This window comes from Fusarium oxysporum, chromosome I, assembly GCF_013085055.1.
Source record: "Fusarium oxysporum Fo47 chromosome I, complete sequence".
NCBI lineage: Eukaryota > Fungi > Ascomycota > Sordariomycetes > Hypocreales > Nectriaceae > Fusarium > Fusarium oxysporum.
Window position 1 is genome coordinate 4,367,411 of NC_072840.1, and position 22,839 is coordinate 4,390,249.

The following is a 22,839-nucleotide window of genomic DNA, read 5'->3' on the forward strand; positions in this document are numbered from 1 at the left end:
TACTCGGAGAGTATCGAGACACACCAGATTACCAGGTCATGACGCGTCGTTTCCCCTTCCTCCCCGGCTACTGCAGTGACAGCCACGACATGCAGACGGGCTCTCTACATACAGTACATCTGCATCTGCATCTGTTGCTTACCATTTACGAGGATACAGGAGCTTTGTGGCCCAATGGGGGAGAATGATAGCTGCAGAGTTGCAACCGCTTGCACCAAAGTTCGGTACCTTGAATTCTCATTCGAGGCTAATAATTCAGTTACCACCCTGTGTAGCTGATAATGTTGACTTTTATGGTTTTCACTGTAATCGTCGTAAGCCGAAGGCTAAGCCATTAAACTCAATGGCTCCTCCAATGGACAATGGGCGGTACCATCCCGTCAGATATCCCACTCTGTACGCAGTACACATTCTAACATTAGTAGTCCATTATATTTGCAGAAAGTTGGTCTCGACCGACTAAAGCCAAGAACCATGACGGGCATCTGGATGGCGCTATTGATGCCATGCCACGTCTTGACTTCTGAGGTTCCGTGTTTGTGCATGAATACCTGATCAGATGCATTTTTGTCCCATGCTGTGTGAGCTGAACTGAGTTGAGCTGTAGCCTGTGGTGCGATGCAATGCAGCACTAGAGGTAGGTAGAAAAAGGTGGTCGGTCGGTCGACAGCACAGGCTCTTGAAAGGCAGGGGAGGCTGGGGAGCTGGATTAGGTTGAGAATGGAGCCCTAGTAACTAATCATCGCCTATTATAGGCCTCTCTCAGCAATTCCCAGGTCATCTTGACTTTGTCGATGGTTGTCTCGCCCCTGTTTTATCTCGTGTTAGTGGCTCCCACACACCATCTCCAGTGTTGTCTCTTCAACATGGATCCATCATGATATGGTACGGTGCGGTACCAATACTTATTATGTCGGGTGCAAGCTCAGCCACATTTAGGGTTCCCATTTCGAATCTCGATGCTTCCTTCTGATCGGCCCTTTGTCCAACTCGGCTTGGACGCTGCACAAACGCCATTTTTGTGAAAAACTTGCCGTCAGACTCTATGCAAAGCCCCAGCGAATAAGGCACAAGACCCAAGCTCGTTTAGTTGCTTGGCTACAAAGACGACAGACCCTACCTATGTACCCTCCATGAGTTGATAGATTTGCTATCTAGTTGGTTTGCTAAGTCAGCTTGCCGGACTCTAAATCACTCCAACCCCTAGGGTATGACACCTCAGTCGATAGATTTTGAGGGAGGCCTGGAGGCGAGGATCTGGACTGCATATGTATGGCATTTTGCTCTTGTCGAATTGCCCATCCTGTGACATGGAATTAGTGTTTCTACCAAATGGGACAAGTTTAAAGATATGGTCTGCAAAATAGGCGCTAAAACAAAAAAACAAGTCGAGACGATCGATGTTGAGTTTTCGTCTAGGCTAAAATAGAGCGGCGGCTTCTCATAGGTTGTGGATGATAGCGGTCCTACTGTAGGTCGCGGATAGATCTCAGGAGCTGACGATAGTAGAGCTGATATTGGAACATAGACGCGATTCTACTCTGCTCTGCCCTGTTTATCCCCCATCTCCGCCCAGTGAAACACACTTGCTATCAAGGAGGGACGGGATTTGAACCTTGGTTCTTTGTTCCGAGACATTCGTCGTTGAACACAATGCCTTGAACTCAAAATACCTGTATTGGCCATACACAATTCCTATGGTTGGCCGGCTTTTCCGGCTGGGCCCCAACGCAATGCATAATGCGCCGTTAACCGCACAGGCCAAACGATCCTTCTTGCTACTTGATGATACTGAGTTCGGTTCTGGCTTTGCTTGGCTCGCCTCCAGACTCCAGATAGTATGCCCGAGTGACTCAAGCTGCAGTTATCATGCATACGATTTTGATCTTGCTGGCCTAACGACAACCATCCTCTTCGAGGTTGGAACGGCAAAAATACGCCGTCCATGGAGGAAACAGTAGCGGTAATTGTATGACCCCTTGACAGCCTTTATACAGTCGGAATATTTTCCATTAACCACGGGTGCTCTCTATCCAGACCGTCCCGTTTCAACGGCAACGGTTTCGCCCTGGCAACTTGACTCCCGAGAACCTTCATAATGTGAGCAGTGTAGGGCTTAAACTTACACAGGTTGATCCGACCGCCGCCAATATCCTAGACGCCAATGCATCTTTAAGTGGAAGGTAATTGGATCTGCCCTGACGGGATATTACCGCGGCGAATGAATTGTCAATATTGATATCACAGCTATTGCATTTCGTATATGTGTTATCCTATGCTGTGAAACTGCTGCACCAGGCCCTTGATATTGATACTTGGGTTGATATCATGATAGAAAAACCCCTTTCCTCTTCCCGAACATATGATTTATACCTTAGTTACCTGAATGAGAAACCATACTCACGATGATGTTGCCAAATGTTCAGCTTCGCGATGCTATACAGTTTTCCTACGCCTGGTTCTCCTAGAGCCTACAAATTCCCCATGTAGACTCTACGAGAAGACTGGTCGAACCGCTCTCCTTGTTTACAAGCGAGGTTCACTACATGTTGCTGGATGATATGAGTACGAGTCTTGAACATAGAACATTCAACTGAACATCGTTGACCAAGGATGTCGGATTTGTATCCGCCTGTCACTCCCCTCTACAGCATGTCCAACGCTTCTCACCTATTGTATTGTTATGATTATCTATCAATGGTGATATACCTCGCTTGAGCATGACCGAAACTGTGTGACAATAGCGAGTTGTGTCCTTGAGTTTATCTTTAGTACATTGGCCGAGCCACATCTGGCGGAAGCATCTGGATCATGGGTCTCTGCTGGTTCGAGTAGATACACAATATGGCCAGGATCATTAGGTGGGTGGAAGCAGCAGGCAAGTGGAATGCGTTCATAGAGTTATGGCATATTACGAACAATATGGCAGCGTATCACATTACATAGAACACGTCGAGGCAACCCGACGCAGGTATCCGAGTCTGCGTAACCGTTAGATGGGGAACGAGTTGAGCCATTAGAGGTTGTTGTGAAGTGTTGTTTCAAAAGCAGTTTCCGATTCATCATAAGACGCCGACCATGGCTCAAAACTTCCCCGCACGAGTCAAATCACAATCCAGCTTTCAGGAACGCTGTGTACTGCCGTAATAGAGGCCCTGGACCTGGCATTCATCAATGATTCGCTTGTACCCTATTCACGACCGTAGCCGAACACCGGTCCCGAATCCCAACCACCAAAAAGTATTCCATCGCTGAAGCCCCTCCCAGTGGACTGCCCTGGGCGAGATCGAGTTCCGCCAACCGTTTCATGAAAGGGGAATGAAGTTATATCATCAAGACGAAGGTGCTCAGGTGTGCAGAGCCTTTTCGGGGGTTGGGATTTGACGTCTTTTTTGAATTCAATGCCTCAAAGCAAGGCAATATGTTTTATCCTTGCCTCGACCAATGCAGCCAAATGAGAACCGCCCTCACTACCAACTCCAGCCCGAAGCCCTTTTTTTATATCGACGAAGGGTACAACATGACACGAACGGAAGCACCGAAAGACTTGGTGGGAAGGGGGGAGGTGAACTTGGCGCGGACGACGCCGGAGTTTCCTGCAGAGATACGTTAGATGATTGTTCATGTCGTCGTTCACCGGGTCGAGTATTAATTACCGTGTGGTCGGGTGACCTTGCCCCAGATCACGCGGATCTTGGTGCCGCGGATCTCCTTCTGGCCCCGGTAGACGAAAGCAACCTTCTTGCCGAGATAGAAGCTATCACGAATGTCAGTATCCAGACCGACTGGGAACATTCCTCTCATGTTGACGTACTTGGCGGCGTTGGTGTCATCAACACCCTCAATCTTGATCAGGCTGGTAGCAGGGCGGGTGGTGTGACGAGAGCGCTGGTAGCTCAGGTGACGTCCCCTAAACCAATATCGTCAGTCCAAAATTCTGTCGCTCGTTGTGTTCGTGCCGTGGCTTCGCGGAATATCGATATCGAAAATCTGAAGAGTGCGCACTTGTCTAGGCAAGTACATCCTTCTCATATCGCATGCGTGACAGGCTGGCTGACAGGAGGCTTTACTCACTTGACGTATACTATAGGCAAAGTTAGCAACGAATTCATCGATATTTAGATTTCCAAATTTGCGAGTCGAGCCCAGTCGGTGCGCTCGTCGCTTCTCTGGCGGGCGGGATAAACTCACGTCGGTGACCGGCTTCTGAAGGCATCTTGACTGTGGTATGACTTCCGTCCTCTCAAACAACCTGCGGTTAGTAGATAGCTGATTGTTTGAACGAAAGACCTTCGCGTTGGTGAGGTGCGTGTTTGGTGATTGATCTGTGGAGTGGGGAGGGTGCGCCAATCGCACTTTCCTGGTCAACCCTAGAAATCACGTGCTGGACCACTTGCGGCGGACAAGAAGTGGCTGTTGTGGCTAGTGCATTCACGATTTTGATCTACTGTTTTTAGCAGATACCTTAGTTTAAACCACCAACCCAGGAAGAAAACATTCTGGGCTGATCCTGGATGACGAACATGAATCTGAATCAATTGTGTCTTGAAGACACTTCGTTCTACAATGCCTTAACCGGTGAAAGTGGTGCCAGTATTCTCATTATCATTCTTGTGTAAATTGTCCATACCTATGAGCGTAGAGGTACCTAGTGGCAATGCTGGTCCAGCTTGAGTCTGGGTAAGCCTGGACGTCAACCAACATCTGAAGCTCTCTCCAACTCTCTCAAGTGACACGTTGACACGAGAAACTCAACAACGTTGACTCTCGTGGCTGGGTAGAATATATTTCAAGTACCATGCCATAAATTCCCTCAGGACAGCTGACTACCTTCGATTAACCGGACTTCTTGATTAGCAGTTGCATGGAATCATTCCTGCATTCACCTTTTCCGCCCCAATGATTTCTTGGTGAAGGTTTGGGGTTTAGTTAAAGCCGACACCGGGGAGAGAGGGGCCGAGCAGGCGCTCGTGGATCCTGGCACCGAAGTGGTTCGGAATTTGGTGTCCGAGCAAGCCAGGTCAAGATGAGCTCATCAAAGATATTGACGGAGCTCACCATTTTGTACATGTGAGTTCTTTTTTTATTTTATGTTAAAGTTAAGTGAAGAGGAGGAAGTAATGTCATTGGCATGCTAACGGCTATCCAATGACTACCTGTTGCGATACTACGCTCTTGGACCACATTGCATTTGGTCTATAATTTATTGTGAACACCTTATATAATTACCGAGTAAGCGATTCATCAATACATTGGCCCGTCACGGGCAGGAGTGCAAGAAAACAGATTCGGATTCTTAGCCGGCTATCTGATGATCGGAGTTTATCGACTAGATTGTTTCTCGGTGCTTGCAGACCTTGGGAGTTGCTCAGTCGAGGTGATACATATCTGGGACCAGGGATCTGCAGTGGACCTGTCTGGCAAGTCGAAGCGCTGCATGTCACAGACTTCCATCACTAACAACTATGGAGAAGATCCTGAGACACCGCGGTTGCGCCGTGAGGCCGGATTCTGGTCTACGTGCTTGCCGCCAGATTACGAGATTTAGTTGGGGGTTTCTCTATCTGAGCGTCATCTTTTATTAGTGAGCGTTACTGATCTATGTACATCAATATTAGCAACATGAGTATGCTTATTACACTTTCCGGAATCGGCAGTGGCATCGTGTAACGGACGACGCTCCGTGTGTGAAAGACGGGAACAACACCGACACCCCAATGTCTTGATAATCAGATTGTACGTAGGCTCGGTGGGCCTTGGTGTGTCCCTGTTGGGGGAGCGGCAGAATAGGTAGAATTGCGCTGGGCTAGGCGGCTCGCTGGTTAGGCAATCCAGGGACCGCCACCGCCGCCGAAGCCAGGACGGACAGGACTCGGTGAGGGATCGATGCCCGGGCATGCCGGAGAAGCTGACAAAGAAGTCGGATTGTTTAGTTGGAGAAGCATCATGCTTCGTCATGCTCACGGCACAAATCAAACTGTGCAATGGACAAGTCTGGGTGACCTATCAACGGTTGCCATTGTGTTGATGCGGGCCTGGTCATGAATCACAAAATGACATGAGAGGGGAGGAAAGAGCTGATACTTATGAATATTGGTAACGTACTGCTGAGACAAATAAACACAGAGAGGTTGCTGGGTTGAAGTGTGTGGAAACACCATACGTCAAGTCCGCGACAGATCCAGTCAGACATTGAGTTGCGTAGCATGGCCCCGAAAGCACGGAAACGATTCGACCGCTTGCGCCTGAAGCAATTGGCCCGGGAGAGAAGAATGGATGGATTCAGTGTCAGTTTAAAAGGACTCCATAAGTGTAAATAGGTAGGCAAAATTTAGGCAAAATAGAAGCGAATAGTTTGTGATGAGCCCGGAGATAGAATCGCCGCTGGTACATCTGTGCTACGCGAGACGAACAGACAGCTACCGACCTTATGCGTCTGACTGATGCCCTCGCAAGGACATCGCCTAATAGTACACATTCATGACTATAACCAATTCAAAGTTCATCACCATGGCTTCCTGATTACCGGATCCAGTCAAGACCTTGTGAGGTGAATACCTCCATGTCAAGTAACTCAGTGGACGGACCTACACTTTTTTATCCACCCACTCTTTTTTAGGGACTTTCACTTCTGGATTTTAGGGACCCGACTGCATCATAGCCCCATCGCTCACGCAGGGATCCCACCTATCGATGAAGGTGGATGGATTTGGATTGTTACCTTAGCTCCCCCAGCTGCTGTGCTCAGGTCTGCGGCGGGCATTGGACGCTCCCGTCGTCATAAAACCTTCCTGGCCAGGCCCCAAAACCTCGTCACCTTTTCCGTTTCCATTTCCATTTTCCAGATCTCTCTCATACTTCCTCCACTCTCCCGTTTGTCTTGTACAGCTTATCCTCATTCCCCAGTCCATACTTGAACCTCAACAATGGATCCGTAGGTGCTCCCTCAACATCAACTTCCAAAACCCCCACCATGACTTTGCGCTCTAGCTGCGAGCTATCATGCTCGCGCTGAGCGTTTTGCGATACGATCGCGTCTCCTCACGCCTCAATGTCCGAACACCACAAATGGAAAAACTTCTTTACTGATACAATTTCTCTTCTAGATGCATGGAGCTCAAGCAGAACACGACAATCGTCGTGCTCGGCGCTTCTGGTGATCTGGCGAAAAAGAAGACGGTGGGGAGCTCCCCCAACTGCCCCTCACATACCGATGTGCTTGTGCTAACATATTTGATTTTGCTGCATGATAGTACCCTGCGCTTTTCGGTCTTGTAAGTGACTAGTCCAGTCGACAAAGCGCTCTTCTCTCGACTAACATGTCCTCAGTATCGAAACCAGTTCCTGCCCAAGGATGTCAAGATTGTCGGATATGCCCGCACCAAGATGGACCACGATGAATACATTCGACGCATCAAGTCATACATAAAGACACCCACAAAGGAGACTGAGCAGCAACTCGAGGAGTTCGCCGGGCTTTGCACCTACGTCTCGGGTCAGTACGACAAGGATGAGTCTTTCCAGGGTTTGGAGCAGCACCTCCAGGAGGTTGAGCAGGGCCGCCCCGAGAACCACCGTCTTTTCTACATGGCGCTGCCCCCCAGTGTCTTCACCATTGTTTCACAGCACCTGAAGAAGATTTGCTACCCCAAGAATGGTGTCGCGCGTGTGATTGTGTGTGAAAATACCCTCATCATGATAAAGGTTGGGCTAACCATCCCCGCAGGTCGAGAAGCCCTTCGGCAAGGACCTTGCCAGCTCCCGAGAGCTTCAAAAGTCACTCGAGCCTGATTGGAACGAGCAGGAACTGTTCCGAATTGACCACTACCTGGGCAAGGAGATGGTCAAGAACATTCTGATTCTTAGATTTGGCAACTCTTTCCTCGGCGCCACGTGGAACCGACACCACATCGACAACGTCCAGATCACCTTCAAGGAGCCCTTTGGTACCGAGGGTCGCGGGGGCTACTTTGACGAGTTCGGTATCGTTCGTGATGTCATGCAGAACCATCTCCTCCAGGTCCTTACTCTCTTGGCTATGGAGAGGCCCATCTCTTTCAACGCCGAGGATATCCGCGATGAGAAGGTTCGCGTTCTCCGTGCCATTCCAGCCATTGAGCCCAAGAACGTCATCATTGGTCAGTACGGTAAGTCTCTTGACGGTAGTAAGCCCGCCTACCGTGAGGACGACACTGTCCCCAAGGACTCGAGATGCCCTACTTTCTGTGCACTCGTTGCTTACATCAAGAACGAGCGTTGGGATGGCGTACCTTTCATTATGAAGGCCGGAAAGGCTCTCAATGAGCAGAAGACCGAGATTCGAATCCAGTTCAAGGACGTCACATCGGGTATCTTTAAGGACATTCCCCGAAACGAGCTTGTTATGCGCATTCAGCCCAATGAGAGTGTCTATATCAAGATGAACTCTAAGCTGCCTGGTCTCAGCATGCAAACTGTTGTTACCGAGCTGGATCTCACCTATCGACGAAGATTCTCCGACCTCAAAATCCCTGAGGCATACGAGTCGCTTGTCCTTGACTGCTTGAAGGGCGACCAGTCCAACTTTGTCCGTGACGACGAGCTCGACGCCAGTTGGCGCATCTTCACCCCTCTCCTCCACTACCTTGATGACAACAAGGAGATTATTCCCATGGAGTACCCTTACGGTATGTTTCTAGTACGAGGCATGCTGAGTTTTACTTACGTTGTTAATAGGTTCTCGTGGTCCTGCTGTTCTGGACGACTTCACCTCCTCCTACGGTTACAAGTTCAGCGACGCTGCTGGCTACCAGTGGCCAACAACCAATGCTGCTGCTCCTAACAAGTTGTAAGTTTAATAACTTGCATCCTGTAGGCTAGTCTGGGTGCGACGAATTACAGAAACGGTTTGCTAATTCTTGTAGCTAATAACGCCTCCCGTACAATGAGAGTCACGACCGATTTCGGACTATGATATCCAAGCCTGACGAGGCAACAAAACACCAATCAATGATTTACTCTATATAAAAAAACGATGGAAACTGTTGTCGTAACTTTTGCGACATAATGATGGGCACTTGCTTCTGGGAACTTTTTAGATGCGTTCACATTGGGGGATTGGCTCATTGCTTACGAATCGCTCAATCAAATGAAAATTTCAATTTCAACCTTGAATTGATCATTCCCAGTTTGGATAGAAATGACTTCATAGCCATGATACCAAGGCTCTTTGTGCCCTGCCTTACCAATACTTCAATAGGCTGTGGTTTTGGGCCGTGGACGCCACAGATGTTAAACGGTCAAAGGGTTGAAAGACACGGTAGGCTTGCATAAAGACATCATGGATATTACGGAGGCGCATCAATAACGATGTATGTCTCATCATCAATGTGTTTTCAAGATAAGAAAAGACATACTGTATGTGCCAAATAAACTAAGTACAAAATCTACCTTGCTATAGAAACGCTCTTTATTTCCTACTGATGATGGTAAATTTAATGAATCCGTGCATAACAGATTATGCAACTTTTACTTTGCCCCCAAAGCCTTTGTGCTGACTTGTGCCTGGCCTATCACATGACTAGGCGTGTCGAGCGCTCGGCCAAATGAAGCAGCAATCAAGACTCCTCCAAAAGTGAACAAACGATTTAGCCAACGAAACAACACCTCGTACACAGACGATCCTTCAAGAAAAAAATAGAATTTAGGGCGCCAAACTCTATAACCTTATGTATGATTCGTGCGCGCACCTTCTCACATGACCTGGCAGGTCTTCATTCGTTACCCCAGCGCCTCTGAAGACTTCTCGCCATCAACCTCGCCCTGATATCAACAACTACAACCAACCACCTACTCCTCCAGGATGAGCGATCCTGCCGGCGAAATAGTCCACATCACTCAGGGCTATATACCACTCTCCAAGGTTCTCACGCGACTCGCGCAATCGACACACAATGCGCTCCAAGATCAGATTGCCGCACTGGCAAAGATGCCTTTGCCTGCTGCCGCCATGAATGGAAACTCGACGGTACTGAACAGCGACGTTGAAGACGGATCTGGCGAAAATATCGCCAAGAAGACATCGATACTGAACTTTGCTATGAGAGAGCATCGGAAATGGGTCAAAGCGCTTGTTATTACAGAATGGAGCCGAAAGGCCGACATGGTTAGCAAGCTTATTGACCTGAGATTTCACCTCCAAGGGCAAGAGGTCTTGTTCTCCGGAGCCTTGGATGTTATGGGTCACGTCAAAAGGGATTTAACATTTGCGAGAATGCCAAGTCCTGACCTGAAAACAGCCCTCCAGGTATTGTCAACTGGAGAGGCCGCTTGGATGCCTGATGTAGGTTTTGCGCATCGCGAGACGACGGCGATCAAGCTGACTTTGCTACTAGCTCTCCTATATCGAGCCACCCCCCCTAACACGACAGGAACAAATTCAATGGATCAGCGATCTCGATACTCAACTATCATTGCGACTTAACCTCGAAGATTTCGACAAGATCCCATATCACTTCAGAAACTACGAAATCGATTCCGGCCGAGTAACCTTTAAAGTTGCGGGAGAATTCGAGGTTGATCTCACAATCGCAGACGAAGATTTCGAGAAACAGTTTTGGTTCATCGACTTCCGGTTCGCTTTTGAGCCAGCAGCATCCTCGATTCCTGACGGTCTGAAGAATTATCTAGAGGGGCAGGTAAATGATATCCTCAGCAAAGACGGACTGTTAGGATGTTATCAATTCCTACACGAACTGGTCCTCACACATAAGCTCAACGAGCTCAAGAGACAAGCAATTCAACTTAGCAGAGGTTCATGGACGGGAACACTCAAGGTCGAGCCACTCAATCGAGCGCTGGCAATTCAATATTGGACTTCGCGCGCACAGCTTGGTAGTCCGAAGAGTTGGATCTTAATCGCCGTCAACAGCGGTCGGAAGCCAAATGGCCAACCTGACCCCAAGTCGTCAAGTCACTTGATGGCGAAATGGTATCGAGACAACAAGGAGGTGAAGGACACGAATATCTCTTTCGATGCCGACAATTTATCAGCCGAGACCCTCATGAAGACGGTTATTGGCCGTCATGTTGAATTCCTTTTGGGCAGCATACACAGCAGATTGCAGGCCTTCCCTCGTTTTCAAAATCGAGATGCTGCTATGATTTTGAACATCTCTCACGATGATCCCGCGACTTCATTTTTAAGTATGCAGGTCGGTTACAAAGACAGCGCATCTTTGCTTGTGGAGCCAACAACCGGTGTTTTCGCTGTGAAGCCTCATTCGAAGTTCACTATTCAACATGAGCATTTATTAAATAACGGAAAGAATCCGGCAGATGACGGCGCAACATGCTTGGAGAATGTGAGATGTGGAGTCATGGAAGATGAGCTTATTCGCCGCGGAAGCACGACAGGTTGGAATACCAAGAAGAGTCCTCTGAGCAAGGACGAGTTGAGATCTTTGACCAATACCCGCGAATGGACCAAAACTATTTGGCTTCAGAGAACTGGCTGGGACCCAAACTGGTTTGTTATGGTCATGCTGAGTCCGAGCGGGGATGCTTGGTGGCTTGTTGATGCGTAAGTTGGGATAAAGTAGCAATCGTTGTGTTTGCAATGCACTAACATGTTTGATAGCAGCCGAAATGCAAATGGACAGTCGAATCGCTTGTCATCGAAGCTTCCTCTCAATAAGGGCTATCCTCATCTTGAAGATGAGTTCTGGAACAACCTAACCCTGTTCGCGACTGGTATGATTGCTCAGGCAGTGGACCAACACGAGCTTTATCGGCAAAACATCAAGTTCCTACTGCAAGACACAAGAAACTGGTCTCTTCCCCAGCAGGTCCGACTCCCGACCCTCGAAATCTCTCTCTCAGACATCTTCCCATCCATGGTCTTTAACATGGCAGAGAAGGATAATGCAAAGGCTGCAAATGAGTCCAACGCTGGTACAGAGACTGCTAGGCTTGGACCAGTTGCGCCAACTGCTTCCACACCGGGCATTTCAACCAGGCAACCATGGGCGCACGATATTGTCTCAATCAGGTTCAAGGGGGTTGAGCCTGTAGACAAAGAAGCCTCTGGTGCAGGTGGCCCCATCTCAGATGTTTCTTTCATGTGCATTTCCGATGCTATCATCAAGGTCCGCAAACCTACGAAGTTCGCCATGCTCAAGGGCCACATGGTTGGTCGTGATGTCTCTTGGAAAGCGCGAACGGGCGAATTTTGCTTACGAATGCGTTCAAATATCGGACTATCTATCTTGGAGAACCTGAAGGCTCGGGTCAAAGCCGTGGATCGGTTTGTCAGCTTCTTTGAATCATTGGATAAGGCGAGGGGCTTTATCAAGGCCGAGTCAGTGAGTTTGAAGGAGGTGACTTTCTCTTATGGACCTCCAGCATCACAGACGGTTGAGGACGCTGAGGTTTCGCGTCTCTGGAGAGTGGCACTGAATCTCTCCAACAATGATATTGACATCCAGGTGCAGGAGACTAATCCTCATCTTCCAGTCACTGATTTGATGCAAAAGCTTGTCAATGGTGCGAATGGTATTGGGGCTCTTATGGACTGGCTCCCCGCGTCCCTGCCAACCATGGAAGCTTTCAAGAAGATCAGGGAGGCATGGTCAGATATCGAAGCCCGTCGTCAGGGACGATTCAAGTTTATAATGAATTCAACGGATGAGATGTCATTTCAGTACCTCCTTGCCGGGACTGGCCCTGGAAACCAACAGGTCCAGCGCAGCATCACATTCCTCGGCCAAATCAAGCAGCGTCGAGGCGAGCCATGGTGGCATATCGAGCGGAAGATTCCCTCCAGCGGCTGGCCTTCTTTAAATGATGAATTCTCTGCAGCACTGAAGCCCGTTTGGGATGGGAAGGGGGATGATTGGAGCGGTCTTGTCACTGGAGCAACAGGCCGACCAGAGAATGGCATCATCGGTCTTCTTCTAGCCATCGACGAAGCTATCCGGCCACTGGCTGGCTCGACTTTCCAAAACAACTCGGAGGTGGTCATCTTGGAGTAAAACAAACACCCTGGACATATTACGACGAGCTTAATTTCCATCAACCATGGAGTTGGAGGGGCTTCTTTTTTTTATTTTTTATTTTTATTTTTATCATCATCATTAGACGAGCGGCGAAATGGGGGGGTTTAAACAAAGCGGATGAGTGTGTTTTTGTGATAGCTTAATGATACCTCTATATGAACACGGAATACCACTATATTGATTACGGTTCAGGCCAACAAAACCGCTGATTAGACAAAATTGTAAAGGATTTGACTTGCTGTTGCATCTAGCTGCAACAAGTAACCTACATCTTTCTATGGCCCCTCAAGTAATAATACAGCTTTTTGTCCCAATAGGCATTCAAACTTCCGTTCTAAAACACCTCTGGTGTCGTTCCATCACCAAAGTATATACATGCATTACTCCCCGCTACTTAAAATGCCGTACAGGGATCTGTGAAGTCGCAACGACAGCAAATTGCTGAATGTCGTTAAGATACTCCAGGCCCGTAGCTTCAAGGCCCTCCTTCGCCGCGGCGGCAGCATCATAGCCAGCGCGCAGGCTGGCAACAGCACCAATGCGAGTGAAGGAACCACCAGCGACAGTAAGACGCCCGCCAAAGTTCTGTGTTAACTCGGTGTGCGCAGCGCGCAGGCGATCCTGGTGGCCAACGTAGTGCTGAGGGATGCACTCTCTAGCAAAATTGGCTGTGGCATAAGCTGGAACACCGCGCGGGATGCCGAGATGACGCTCGAGCAGATTGCGAGCTTGGGAAATGGCCTCTTCCTCAGTAGGGGGGGTGACATCAGGACGATCGTAGTAGTGGCCGCCCATGAGGACGAAGAGCTTGGTACCAGCAGGCTCATCCTTGGAGCGAGTCTGAACGTCAGAATCAAAGAAGACACCGAGAGCGTGCTCAGGGTTAAGCTCAGGGGCCACGGAGTTGGGGATAAGATAACCGAAACCAGGAGGCTTAAGATTTTCTTGAGGGAACCAGATGTTGACAGTCATGACAGAGACGGAGTGTGCTGTTGAGAGCGAAGGGAGTTTGTCTCCTGCGAGACGAGCAATATCTTGTGCAGATAGCGTTGAGATGACCTTATCGTATACCTTGGAGTTGTGCTTGGGCTTGTTCTTGGCGTTGGAACTGGTAATCTGACATACGCTGTTAGTGACATCGACCGGGCCATAAGGGGAAGATATCTTACATGAACTTGCTGGTTAGCTTTATTATAAACGACATCTTGCACGGCCTCGCCAGTTTTTATAGTGACATTCGGTTGCTCCCGTAGGGCAGCAGATAGAGCTTGCGGCAGCGACTCCATGCCCTTGTCGCCAAAGTCCACCAGCACACTCCTTGGCTCCAGTGCCATCTTCTGAATCTGCTTGTCCTGGCCCAGAGTTTCGAGGAGAGTCTGCTCAGCCACAGGCATAGGGCGCGCCGACAGGCCGGGGTTTGGCAGGTACCAGCCCCAATACACGCGATCTAAAACACAGCGAGCGCTCAGCTTGTCGATATCACCGCCATATATACCATGCATCATGGCTGAAGCCAAGGTACCTGCGCCCTTTCGGCTGTTGCTCACGGCGTAGAGCCATTCAGATACAGAGTAATCCTTGGAAGGGAGATATCTCTTGCGCAAAGAGTTGATACCGAGTCCGAGACTGGCACCGATGCTCTCAAGGTAGAGCGGCTCACGGAAGATATCGAAGAGGCTAACATTGGGGGGCATGGGAACGAGATGGTCTGGGTAGTAGATATATCGTGGCTTTTGACTAGGCGAGTTGATAACGAGTCCAAGATCGAGAGCCTAGAGTGTGGCATGTTAACGGGGCGCCCTTTTGGTGCTGCAGCAAATGTCCTCACCAGATCGTAGAGAACAAGGTCATCGAAGCGAAATGTGTTGCCAACTAGAGAAGACAACGACCGAGCACCGCGCTCAAAAGATACGGTACCGCTCTTCCCCTCAATATCAACTGGTACTCTATCTGTCTTGATCCATCCTCCCAATCTATCGCTCGATTCGTATAATGTAATCTTGGCCGTCGAGGGGAGTTTCTTTGCGAGGTAGTATGCCGCCGTGAGACCCGTCAATCCACCTCCCAAGACTGCAATATTCGCGTCCTTCGCCTGCGAAACAAATGTCCGTCCATTGTTGAAGGACTGTGTGTAATTGCACGCGACAATGGGTCGTCGCCGAGTCAGTGCCGAGCTTGTGCTGAGGCTGCGGATGCCATCAAGACGTCGGAGGGGCAGTTGGAGGTGAGATTTCGCTGGTGAGCTCAGGAGAGCTACAGCCGTAGATTCTGCTCGACGGCGACTCATTGCTAGAGATCAATTGACCATGGCCGAGGTGCTGAGTATGTATGAGTATATGTTACGAGGAAGAGGAAGATCGAAAGATGGTGGAGTGTTGAACCAAGGGTCCCGCGCCATGAGCCGGCATTCTTCCGTGTGCGTCATCAACACCGCGGAGAAAGGACTACCAATCCTATACTGCAAGGCAGGTAATTTTAGATGTTTGAATTCATATGCAAAGTCTTCTTTAGCGAATCATCAGATTACAATATCACAAATGGTTGGGAACAATCATTGTAGCCATGAAACCTGTCGTTTTCATTCTCCCCATCGCGCATACCGCTTTGAGGCATCATGATGCGCAATCTGCTGGCCTTTTTTTTGCTTCTTGGCCTCTATGTATATGATACTAAACAAGATGGCTTGGGCTGCTTCAAAATACAACCAAATAATACCAAACCCCCAAACGCCCTTCCATGCTCTGCCACATCGGCCATAGACATTACAAAGCAACCGTAAAAGTACATGTCCTTCGTCCACAGCTTTTCTGTTCATCAAGGCCGCATATTTGCCGTCCCTCGGCCTCTAGGGACTTTGACCATGGGTATCGTGATCTCTTTTCGATCAATCTATCTCCCTTTTCCTCCTCTCATTTTTCATTTAACCAATGACATCAGTCTCCTGCTTGACCTCGGTATCCTCCCCCTTGATGAGCTCTTCGGAAGCTTGGTCGTCCACAAACTTTCTCTCACTTGGGTGCTCTGTGCTTTCGCCAGCGGTCCAGACCTTGTCCTTAAAGCCACCTTGCTGGCCTTCCTCGTGCGCAAAAGCGCAGTTCGGGTTGAGGCAAGGGTTGAACCTGCACTTGGTCTTGACGTGAGTGAATTTGCAGTCGGCATTTGTGCAGCCAGCGCCGTTTCGACAGAGGGGCATTGATGGGTGCTTGAAAGGGCACTGAGGATTTTGGCAGTTGGGGAAGAACTTGCAGTCTTGTTCGCTCTGGTGGGCCAGACGGGCCGCTGGTGAAGGGTGTCGCGCGACGCATTTTCGGTTCTTGCATGCAGCTCCGAAACTGCAGTTATCGTTTACATCAACCGATGTTCCAGGGGGAGCGGCGGGTGACTGGTGAGCAAACTTGCAGTCCTTGTTGGTACATCTCAAGTTGTACTTGCAAACCGTCTCGTCCGGGTTCAGTTGCTCGCGCTTCTCGCCGGACATGTCGACATCCTCGCCCTCACCCTCGACACCAGCATTATTGCCGCTTTGTCGGTCGTTGAAACCCTTGCGGTAGTTACCTCTGCCGGGGTGTTGCGTACGGTCGAATAGAGACTTTCCTCCACGGCGTTGCTGTCCATATCCACCCTGGAATCCACCATTGGACATGATTTGTTGCATTTGAAGCATCATCTGGCTCTGTTGTTCCAGAATAGCGGCGAACTCGGCAGAGTTGGGCTGGCCACCTTGCATCATCCACTGCGCCTGAGGACCACCAGCAGCCATGTTAGCGAGACCAGCCTGAAGGTTAGCAGTGCGGTTGTTGTGTCGTCCCATTCCACCCCGGCCTGTTCTAGGCCCATTTGGCGGTGTACGGCCATGAGTGTTGATACGTTCGCTTCCTGTTTGGCCTCTAACACGGTGAAGTGCAGAATCGCCAGCTCGGTCCATGGCTTTGTTCATCTGTCCGAACATGCGCTTATCACGTCCCCCGCGCTGGTTGCCGTTTCGCATTGAGCGTGGGCCGGTAGGTCTTGTAGAAGTCAGTGATTTGGTGATACGGGGTAATATGATGGGGTTGGCATACGCATTCAATTCTGACACATCACCAGCATTCATGTCTGTATCCACATCGCCTTCTGTTATTGCGCCTTGACTTGTACCAGGCGCTGCGTTGCCCCCACCGTTAACCTGGGCATTTAGAGCATCGATCTGTTCAAAGAGCCACTGAGAGAAGTTGCGAGTGCTGGGATCGTCAGAGCCAAGGCCAAGTAGATCTCCCGAGAGTTCGGCAGCGATTTCGTCCTGCGACTTTCCGTTCACAAGCATGAGTATAATATACTCTGCTAGGGCGGAGTCATCGGCACCGCCAGTTCCCCATCCAACCTCGACGAGTTTAGGCTGGATGGCGGCATTAAGAGCCTCAGCCAGGGGCGTGTTGAGGCTGATTTCGACGGGCATGATGGATGAGTGCGCAGTCGTAGTCGGGGGAATGAGTAGTTTATGTGGTGAGTTTCAGGTGAGTTTTGGTGGCGGAAGAATTCGCCGTGAAGTAGGGTCGGAGGCGAAGCTTTCAGTCAGGGACGCGTCTTTTGGAATAGGTAGAGTAAAATAAATCGCGTCGCGTGAGCTAGATCCTGGTCGCAATGTAGCAAAGAGCGCTGACGTCGAGTCGCTAGATGTGGGGTGATCTGTTGATGTTGCGACGTCGCACGAATCAGCAATGGAGCGAGGTTTTGGTTAATTGAAGATAGAGATGAAGTTGGCAAAGGTCTGCTTGAGGGACGCAGAAGTCGTCAAGAATGGGTCCGGGTCAGTGGAGTCACGTGATGAGGTCGATCAGTCATTGTTCTGTGGTTCATGCAGGTGTGACTTTGCTCGGTTTGTAATAAAGTTAGCACAACTGAAAGTCTTCCACTTGTCCATTCACTGACGTGCAATCGCAGTGAACAGTGCTACTATTTGGGCTGTTATCTATTGCTAATCAAACAAATAGGCTCTTTCATTCGCGACCAAAAAAAAAAAAGATGATACACTATCACGGACCAGAAGCTTCGGTGACCAACGAATAAGAAGTACATGCGATTAGTCATGCCTTTGTGGCATTTACAATGGAACTCTCTTTATTGTATTTTATTAACATCAGCTGTTGGCTTTTGTAAGGAAATGTTGGTTGTTGTTCTGATGAAAGGATATACTTCTTTCTTCCCTCCTCCACTAAGATGAAGCTATTTATGGAATCATTATGAACACCTCTCTTTTCTCAGTCATCTGAGAGCAGGAATGACGTTTGTTTCTTTGTACTACTCAAGCTTGTTTCCTTACAGACTGAGAACATGCACCGGTATCCATTACCTCGGATACTTAGCGAGGCTTGGGGGTCTGTCAAGTTGGACTTTTGAGGGCATCTACGCTGCTAGCCAGCACCATCCTTTGGTCAATGTTAACGTTCATTACCACCCAAGGTTACATTTCTCCCCTTTCGAAGTCCATCAATTGCTTTGTTACAGTTTTTGGATGCCTTGATTGATGTCGGGTGGCAGCTTTTGGAGCTTTCCCCGAGTCTACCAGTCTAGGTACCCAGCCCTAGGTAAATCGGAGGGGGGTTGGGGTTGGCTGAGACAACATGTTGCCACCCATGTGTACCTACCACTCAAGGAAAGGATTTGAAGCCCGCCTGGATAGTCGGTATACAGTCGTAGTCAAGATATCGTCCGGTGCTATCAAGTATTGGTTTTAGCAATTTTCTAGCACTAACTTAGCACGTTGCTACGTGAACGAGAATCCACGGCAGCACACGACTGAGCTCCCAAGCTTACTGTATCGAGAGCCCCATCCAACCAAGATGTAGAGCATCAATCATGCTATGGGTCGTCAAAACCTGAGATTCTAGACCACAATCATCTCTCTGCAGATGCAGTGTGAGCAGCTGATGTAACATCAAGCTTGAGCTGCAGCAAAGAACCAGCTTCGTCCCATCTCTACGAATCAAGCTACCATAATTCCCCTGGTGCTGAGGGGCTGTGCCACTGCCGCTACTTTCTAACCGGTTCTCATCTCACTGTCCTTATCCTACTCCTTTTCATTGTCGGGCGGTAGTCTCTCAGCCCTGCTGCTGTCGCGAATATAGCAACTGGCTGACCATCGAGTCAATCATATTCGGCCATTATCTCACCACTGCAAGCCCTGGCTTCAGCCCCTCAAGTGCCGTGTCCTATGGCCCTAGATATCCACGGCAGCTACTGTACTGACCGGAACTCGGCAGGGGTTGCAACGCGTGTTGAAGATCCCACTTACCCAACCTTGCCTTGATGTATTGAATCCTTGAAGCCAATCCATGCACTCATGTTTCTGACCACTGTACATCATCAATTACTGGCTTCTCTTTTCTCTCTGGTGCAGCACAAAAGGCCACAGCTAGAAGTACTTCCCTGGCGAGAAGAAGATCTACATCCCTACCCCCTCGTGGGCTACCAAACCATCTACAAACAGCAACCGCTGAAAACCTCGGGTGGTAGTGTAACGTAACGTTGCGCGCACTTCAAGGTTGTCTGTCATACCCTTCCTCACCTCTCTCTCCTGCAGCTCCAGGTACTGTAGGTCCTGGACGGATGCCAACATCGAGCTATTGGATTGGCAGTGCAGTGCCTGCAGCTGTATATCGAAAACAAGCTCGACGCAATCCCATCAAATCAGCCTCTGTCGGGAGATCAATAATTCAACCCCGCCCAGCCATCCCAGCTCCGGCTCCAGCCAGGCTAGGGACACCACTCACTACCTATTTACGAGACGAGGCGGAGCTGGAGGATCATCGCCAGTCTTATTAAACGGGGCCTGGCGCTTAAAATCCTCCGTCCTATTCATATCCACCCAAAATCACCCATCCCTTTATACAGTACATAAGCACTTATCATCTCACCCAATTCACATTTTTACTCTGTCCCTCTCATTTCTCATTCTCATCGTAAAACATCGGCGGTATGTGGTCCAAGGCCAAGGCTCTCCTGGCCATCGCCGCCTTCGCCCTCACTCCCGTCGACGCCATATGGCCAGTGCCCAAGAAGATCTCAACGGGAGACAAGGTGCTCTTCATCGATCAAAGCCTCGATATCACCTATAATGGAGACTTTGTATGCTGGAAACCCCCTGGTTCTGTTTTTGATTCCTGTAACCACTCCGCGCAACTTGATACTGAGACCTTGCTTGAAAAACAGATGCCCTACACTTATAAGTTCCAGCCTGATGCCGGTTCCAAGTTCAACAGCAAGCAGATCGTTCAGGCCGGTGTCTCACGTGCTCTTCAGGCCATATTCAATGACAACTTTGTGCCATGGAAGCTTCGTGAGCGCAACTCGGATTTTGAGCCGGATCTGCAGAAGAAGCAGTGGGTGAAGTCACTCAAGATTGTCCAAACCGAGGAGGATGACAAGAGCACTTTCAAGCCTCTCGCTGGCGAGGTTGATGAGTCGTATTCACTCACACTTTCTGAAAAGGGTGAGGCCTCTATCAAGGCCAAGTCATCCACGGGTATCCTGCACGGACTCGAGACATTCCTGCAGCTCTTCTTCAAACACAGCTCTGGTACTTCATGGTACACGCCACACGCGCCTGTCACCATCCAGGATGCGCCTGAGTATCCCCATCGCGGTATTCTGCTTGACGTTGCCCGTAGTTTCTTCGAGGTTGAACACATTAAGCGCACCATCGATGCCATGTCCTGGAGCAAGCTGAATCGTCTTCACCTTCACATAACTGACTCGCAGTCTTGGCCTCTTGAAATTCCTGCTCTGCCCAAGCTGGCAGAGAAGGGAGCATACCGCAAAGGCCTCACCTACTCTCCCGAGGACCTGGCCGGAATTTACGAGTATGGTGTCCACCGTGGAGTCGAGGTGATCATGGAGATTGACATGCCTGGCCACATCGGTGTGGTTGAGCTTGCGTACAAGGATCTCATTGTCGCATATAACGAGAAGCCATATCAGTGGTGGTGTAAGGAACCACCCTGTGGCGCGTTTCGGATGAACAGCACCGACGTATATGACTTCCTCGACACCTTGTTCGAGGACCTCTTCCCTCGCATCTCCCCATACAGCGCATACTTCCACGCTGGCGGAGATGAGCTCAACCACAACGACTCCATGCTCGACCCGGGTGTGCGCTCCAACAAGACTGAAGTCCTGGCACCTCTCCTGCAGAAGTTTGTCGATTACACTCACGGCAAGATTCGTGACGCTGGGTTGACTCCGTTCGTTTGGGAGGAGATGATTACTGAGTGGAACATGACACTCGGCAAGGATGTTGTGATTCAGTCGTGGCTCGGCAACGGCGCTGTCAAGGCCATGGCTGAGGCTGGTCACAAGGTCATTGACAGCGATTATAACTTCTGGGTGAGTAACGATTCAGTGTTCTGGAAAACGTGACATTTGCTGACTGATGACCGAAGTACCTCGATTGTGGTCGTGGACAATGGCTCAACTTTGATAACGGCGAAGCTTTCAAGACCTACTACCCCTTCAACGACTGGTGCGGTCCCACCAAGAGCTGGCGCCTCATCTACTCACACGACCCTCGTGCCGGTCTGTCTGAGGAGGCTGCCAAGCTTGTCCTTGGCGGTGAGGCCGCCGTATGGACAGAAACCATCGACAGCGTCAACCTTGACACTATCGTCTGGCCCCGCGCCGCTGTTATGGGCGAGGTTCTCTGGTCAGGCCGAACTGACGCCTCAGGCCAGAACAGATCGCAGTACGACGCTGCACCTCGACTGGCTGAGCTGCGCGAGCGCATGGTGGCTCGTGGTGTAAGTGCCTCGCCAATCCAGATGCCTTTCTGCACACAGGGCAATGCTACCGAGTGCGCACAGTTCGATGGATAAGGAAGCGGGCGATGCTATTCATGAATTTCCTTGTACATAGTTTGATGAAACAGCAATCAACAGAATCTTGCCCTCTTGCCCAGTAGTTCGCTTGCGCTGAATCCTGAAACGGAGCCGGAAGGAATGCGGGGCCGAAGTCTCGGCACGGTGAGCGGAGCATGCCGGCTCCGAAAGAAGGCTCTGTGGGGCATGAAGTTGAAGATGAAGTCGAAGCGGACGCGATTGTTACTCCGCATAATCCGCTCTTCATTTATCGGTTCACCGCGGGCACCGTATGGGTTGCATACTGACATCTTGAGGCATCTACGCTAAGTCTTGATCGTCACTAAACCCGTAAACCTCGGCATGTGAAGAAATCCGGGGAAACTTAGGGGAATAGATGATTGGCTGAGGAAAGACAACCAATGACCTGACATGCATGATGGGTTAGCAATGGCACTCGTGAGCGTTCATTCGTCGGACCGGTTCTCTTTGTGCTGAACTAAAAATCCGGGCTGGTGCTTCGTGAGTTTGAATACGGATGTGGATATGGGCTTGTGCTCTGTAGATCAAGTTGCCGAATCGGGTATCCTGATCGTTAAGTTCATCCCCGCCGGTGTTAGAACCGAGAATGGTTTTCCACTCCGACCTCGCGTTTTATTTAGCTTTATGAACGAAAGTAAATTTTGAGATGAGATGAGAGTAGAGTTTGTGAAATCTGGGGAAGTTGCTGTAAGTCATTATGGTTCTAGCCAACCTTGACTCTCAGAGGTTTGGCTTGCGAGACCATTCACAGCCAAGACAAGGCTACGTAGTAATGAGTCAAGGAACAACAACACCAACGCATTGGAAAGCAATAACTAGAGGAATCCGGTATTCCATCGCTGATTTGAAACATCAATTACCCCGCCATGTCATGCAAAGCGAAAAAACCTCCTCCCCACCATACAAAGGTCATGCATATGAAAATCCCCTCTTGA

At 49.6% G+C, this 22,839-nt stretch overlaps 6 protein-coding genes across 6 annotated transcripts; 3 read left to right on the forward strand and 3 right to left on the reverse strand.

Annotated features, from left to right (window-relative positions):
• Positions 1 to 3,498: 3,498 nt before the first annotated feature.
• Positions 3,499 to 4,216, reverse strand: FOBCDRAFT_195395 (ribosomal protein L35A; the record flags this gene model as incomplete). Its single annotated transcript, XM_031182778.2, has 5 exons — positions 3,499 to 3,596; positions 3,657 to 3,757; positions 3,815 to 3,910; positions 4,075 to 4,084; positions 4,192 to 4,216. The coding sequence occupies 5 exons, from the start codon at positions 4,214 to 4,216 to the stop codon at positions 3,499 to 3,501; spliced, it is 330 nt and encodes a 109-aa protein (XP_031043546.1).
• A 2,894-nt stretch (positions 4,217 to 7,110) lies between these two features.
• On the forward strand, positions 7,111 to 8,831 carry FOBCDRAFT_267705 (G6PD_ASPNG glucose-6-phosphate 1-dehydrogenase; the record flags this gene model as incomplete). The annotated part of the gene is made up of 5 exons (XM_031182781.3): positions 7,111 to 7,179; positions 7,254 to 7,274; positions 7,330 to 7,674; positions 7,727 to 8,666; positions 8,716 to 8,831. 5 exons carry the CDS (start codon positions 7,111 to 7,113, stop codon positions 8,829 to 8,831), a joined length of 1,491 nt encoding a protein of 496 aa, XP_031043549.2.
• A 792-nt stretch (positions 8,832 to 9,623) lies between these two features.
• FOBCDRAFT_6817 (mediator complex subunit MED14-domain-containing protein) lies at positions 9,624 to 13,207 on the forward strand. Its single transcript, XM_031182786.3, has 3 exons — positions 9,624 to 10,321; positions 10,374 to 11,560; positions 11,618 to 13,207. The coding sequence occupies exons 1-3, from the start codon at positions 9,842 to 9,844 to the stop codon at positions 13,008 to 13,010; spliced, it is 3,060 nt and encodes a 1,019-aa protein (XP_031043554.2). The 5' UTR covers positions 9,624 to 9,841; the 3' UTR covers positions 13,011 to 13,207.
• Positions 13,208 to 13,226: 19 nt separating this feature from the next.
• On the reverse strand, positions 13,227 to 15,367 carry FOBCDRAFT_6820 (uncharacterized protein). The gene is made up of 3 exons (XM_031182787.3): positions 14,863 to 15,367; positions 14,204 to 14,806; positions 13,227 to 14,150 (listed from the first exon to the last, which is right to left on the reverse strand). The coding sequence occupies exons 1-3, from the start codon at positions 15,319 to 15,321 to the stop codon at positions 13,425 to 13,427; spliced, it is 1,788 nt and encodes a 595-aa protein (XP_031043555.2). The 5' UTR covers positions 15,322 to 15,367; the 3' UTR covers positions 13,227 to 13,424.
• Positions 15,368 to 15,588: 221 nt separating this feature from the next.
• Positions 15,589 to 17,759, reverse strand: FOBCDRAFT_212588 (uncharacterized protein). The gene is made up of 2 exons (XM_059609343.1): positions 17,096 to 17,759; positions 15,589 to 17,041 (listed from the first exon to the last, which is right to left on the reverse strand). The coding sequence occupies exons 1-2, from the start codon at positions 17,467 to 17,469 to the stop codon at positions 15,955 to 15,957; spliced, it is 1,461 nt and encodes a 486-aa protein (XP_059463897.1). The 5' UTR covers positions 17,470 to 17,759; the 3' UTR covers positions 15,589 to 15,954.
• Positions 17,760 to 19,829: 2,070 nt separating this feature from the next.
• FOBCDRAFT_6832 (family 20 glycoside hydrolase) lies at positions 19,830 to 21,975 on the forward strand. The gene is made up of 3 exons (XM_059612249.1): positions 19,830 to 20,138; positions 20,223 to 21,395; positions 21,452 to 21,975. Exons 1-3 carry the CDS (start codon positions 19,989 to 19,991, stop codon positions 21,878 to 21,880), a joined length of 1,752 nt encoding a protein of 583 aa, XP_059463898.1. The 5' UTR covers positions 19,830 to 19,988; the 3' UTR covers positions 21,881 to 21,975.
• The last annotated feature ends 864 nt before the right edge of the window (positions 21,976 to 22,839 follow it).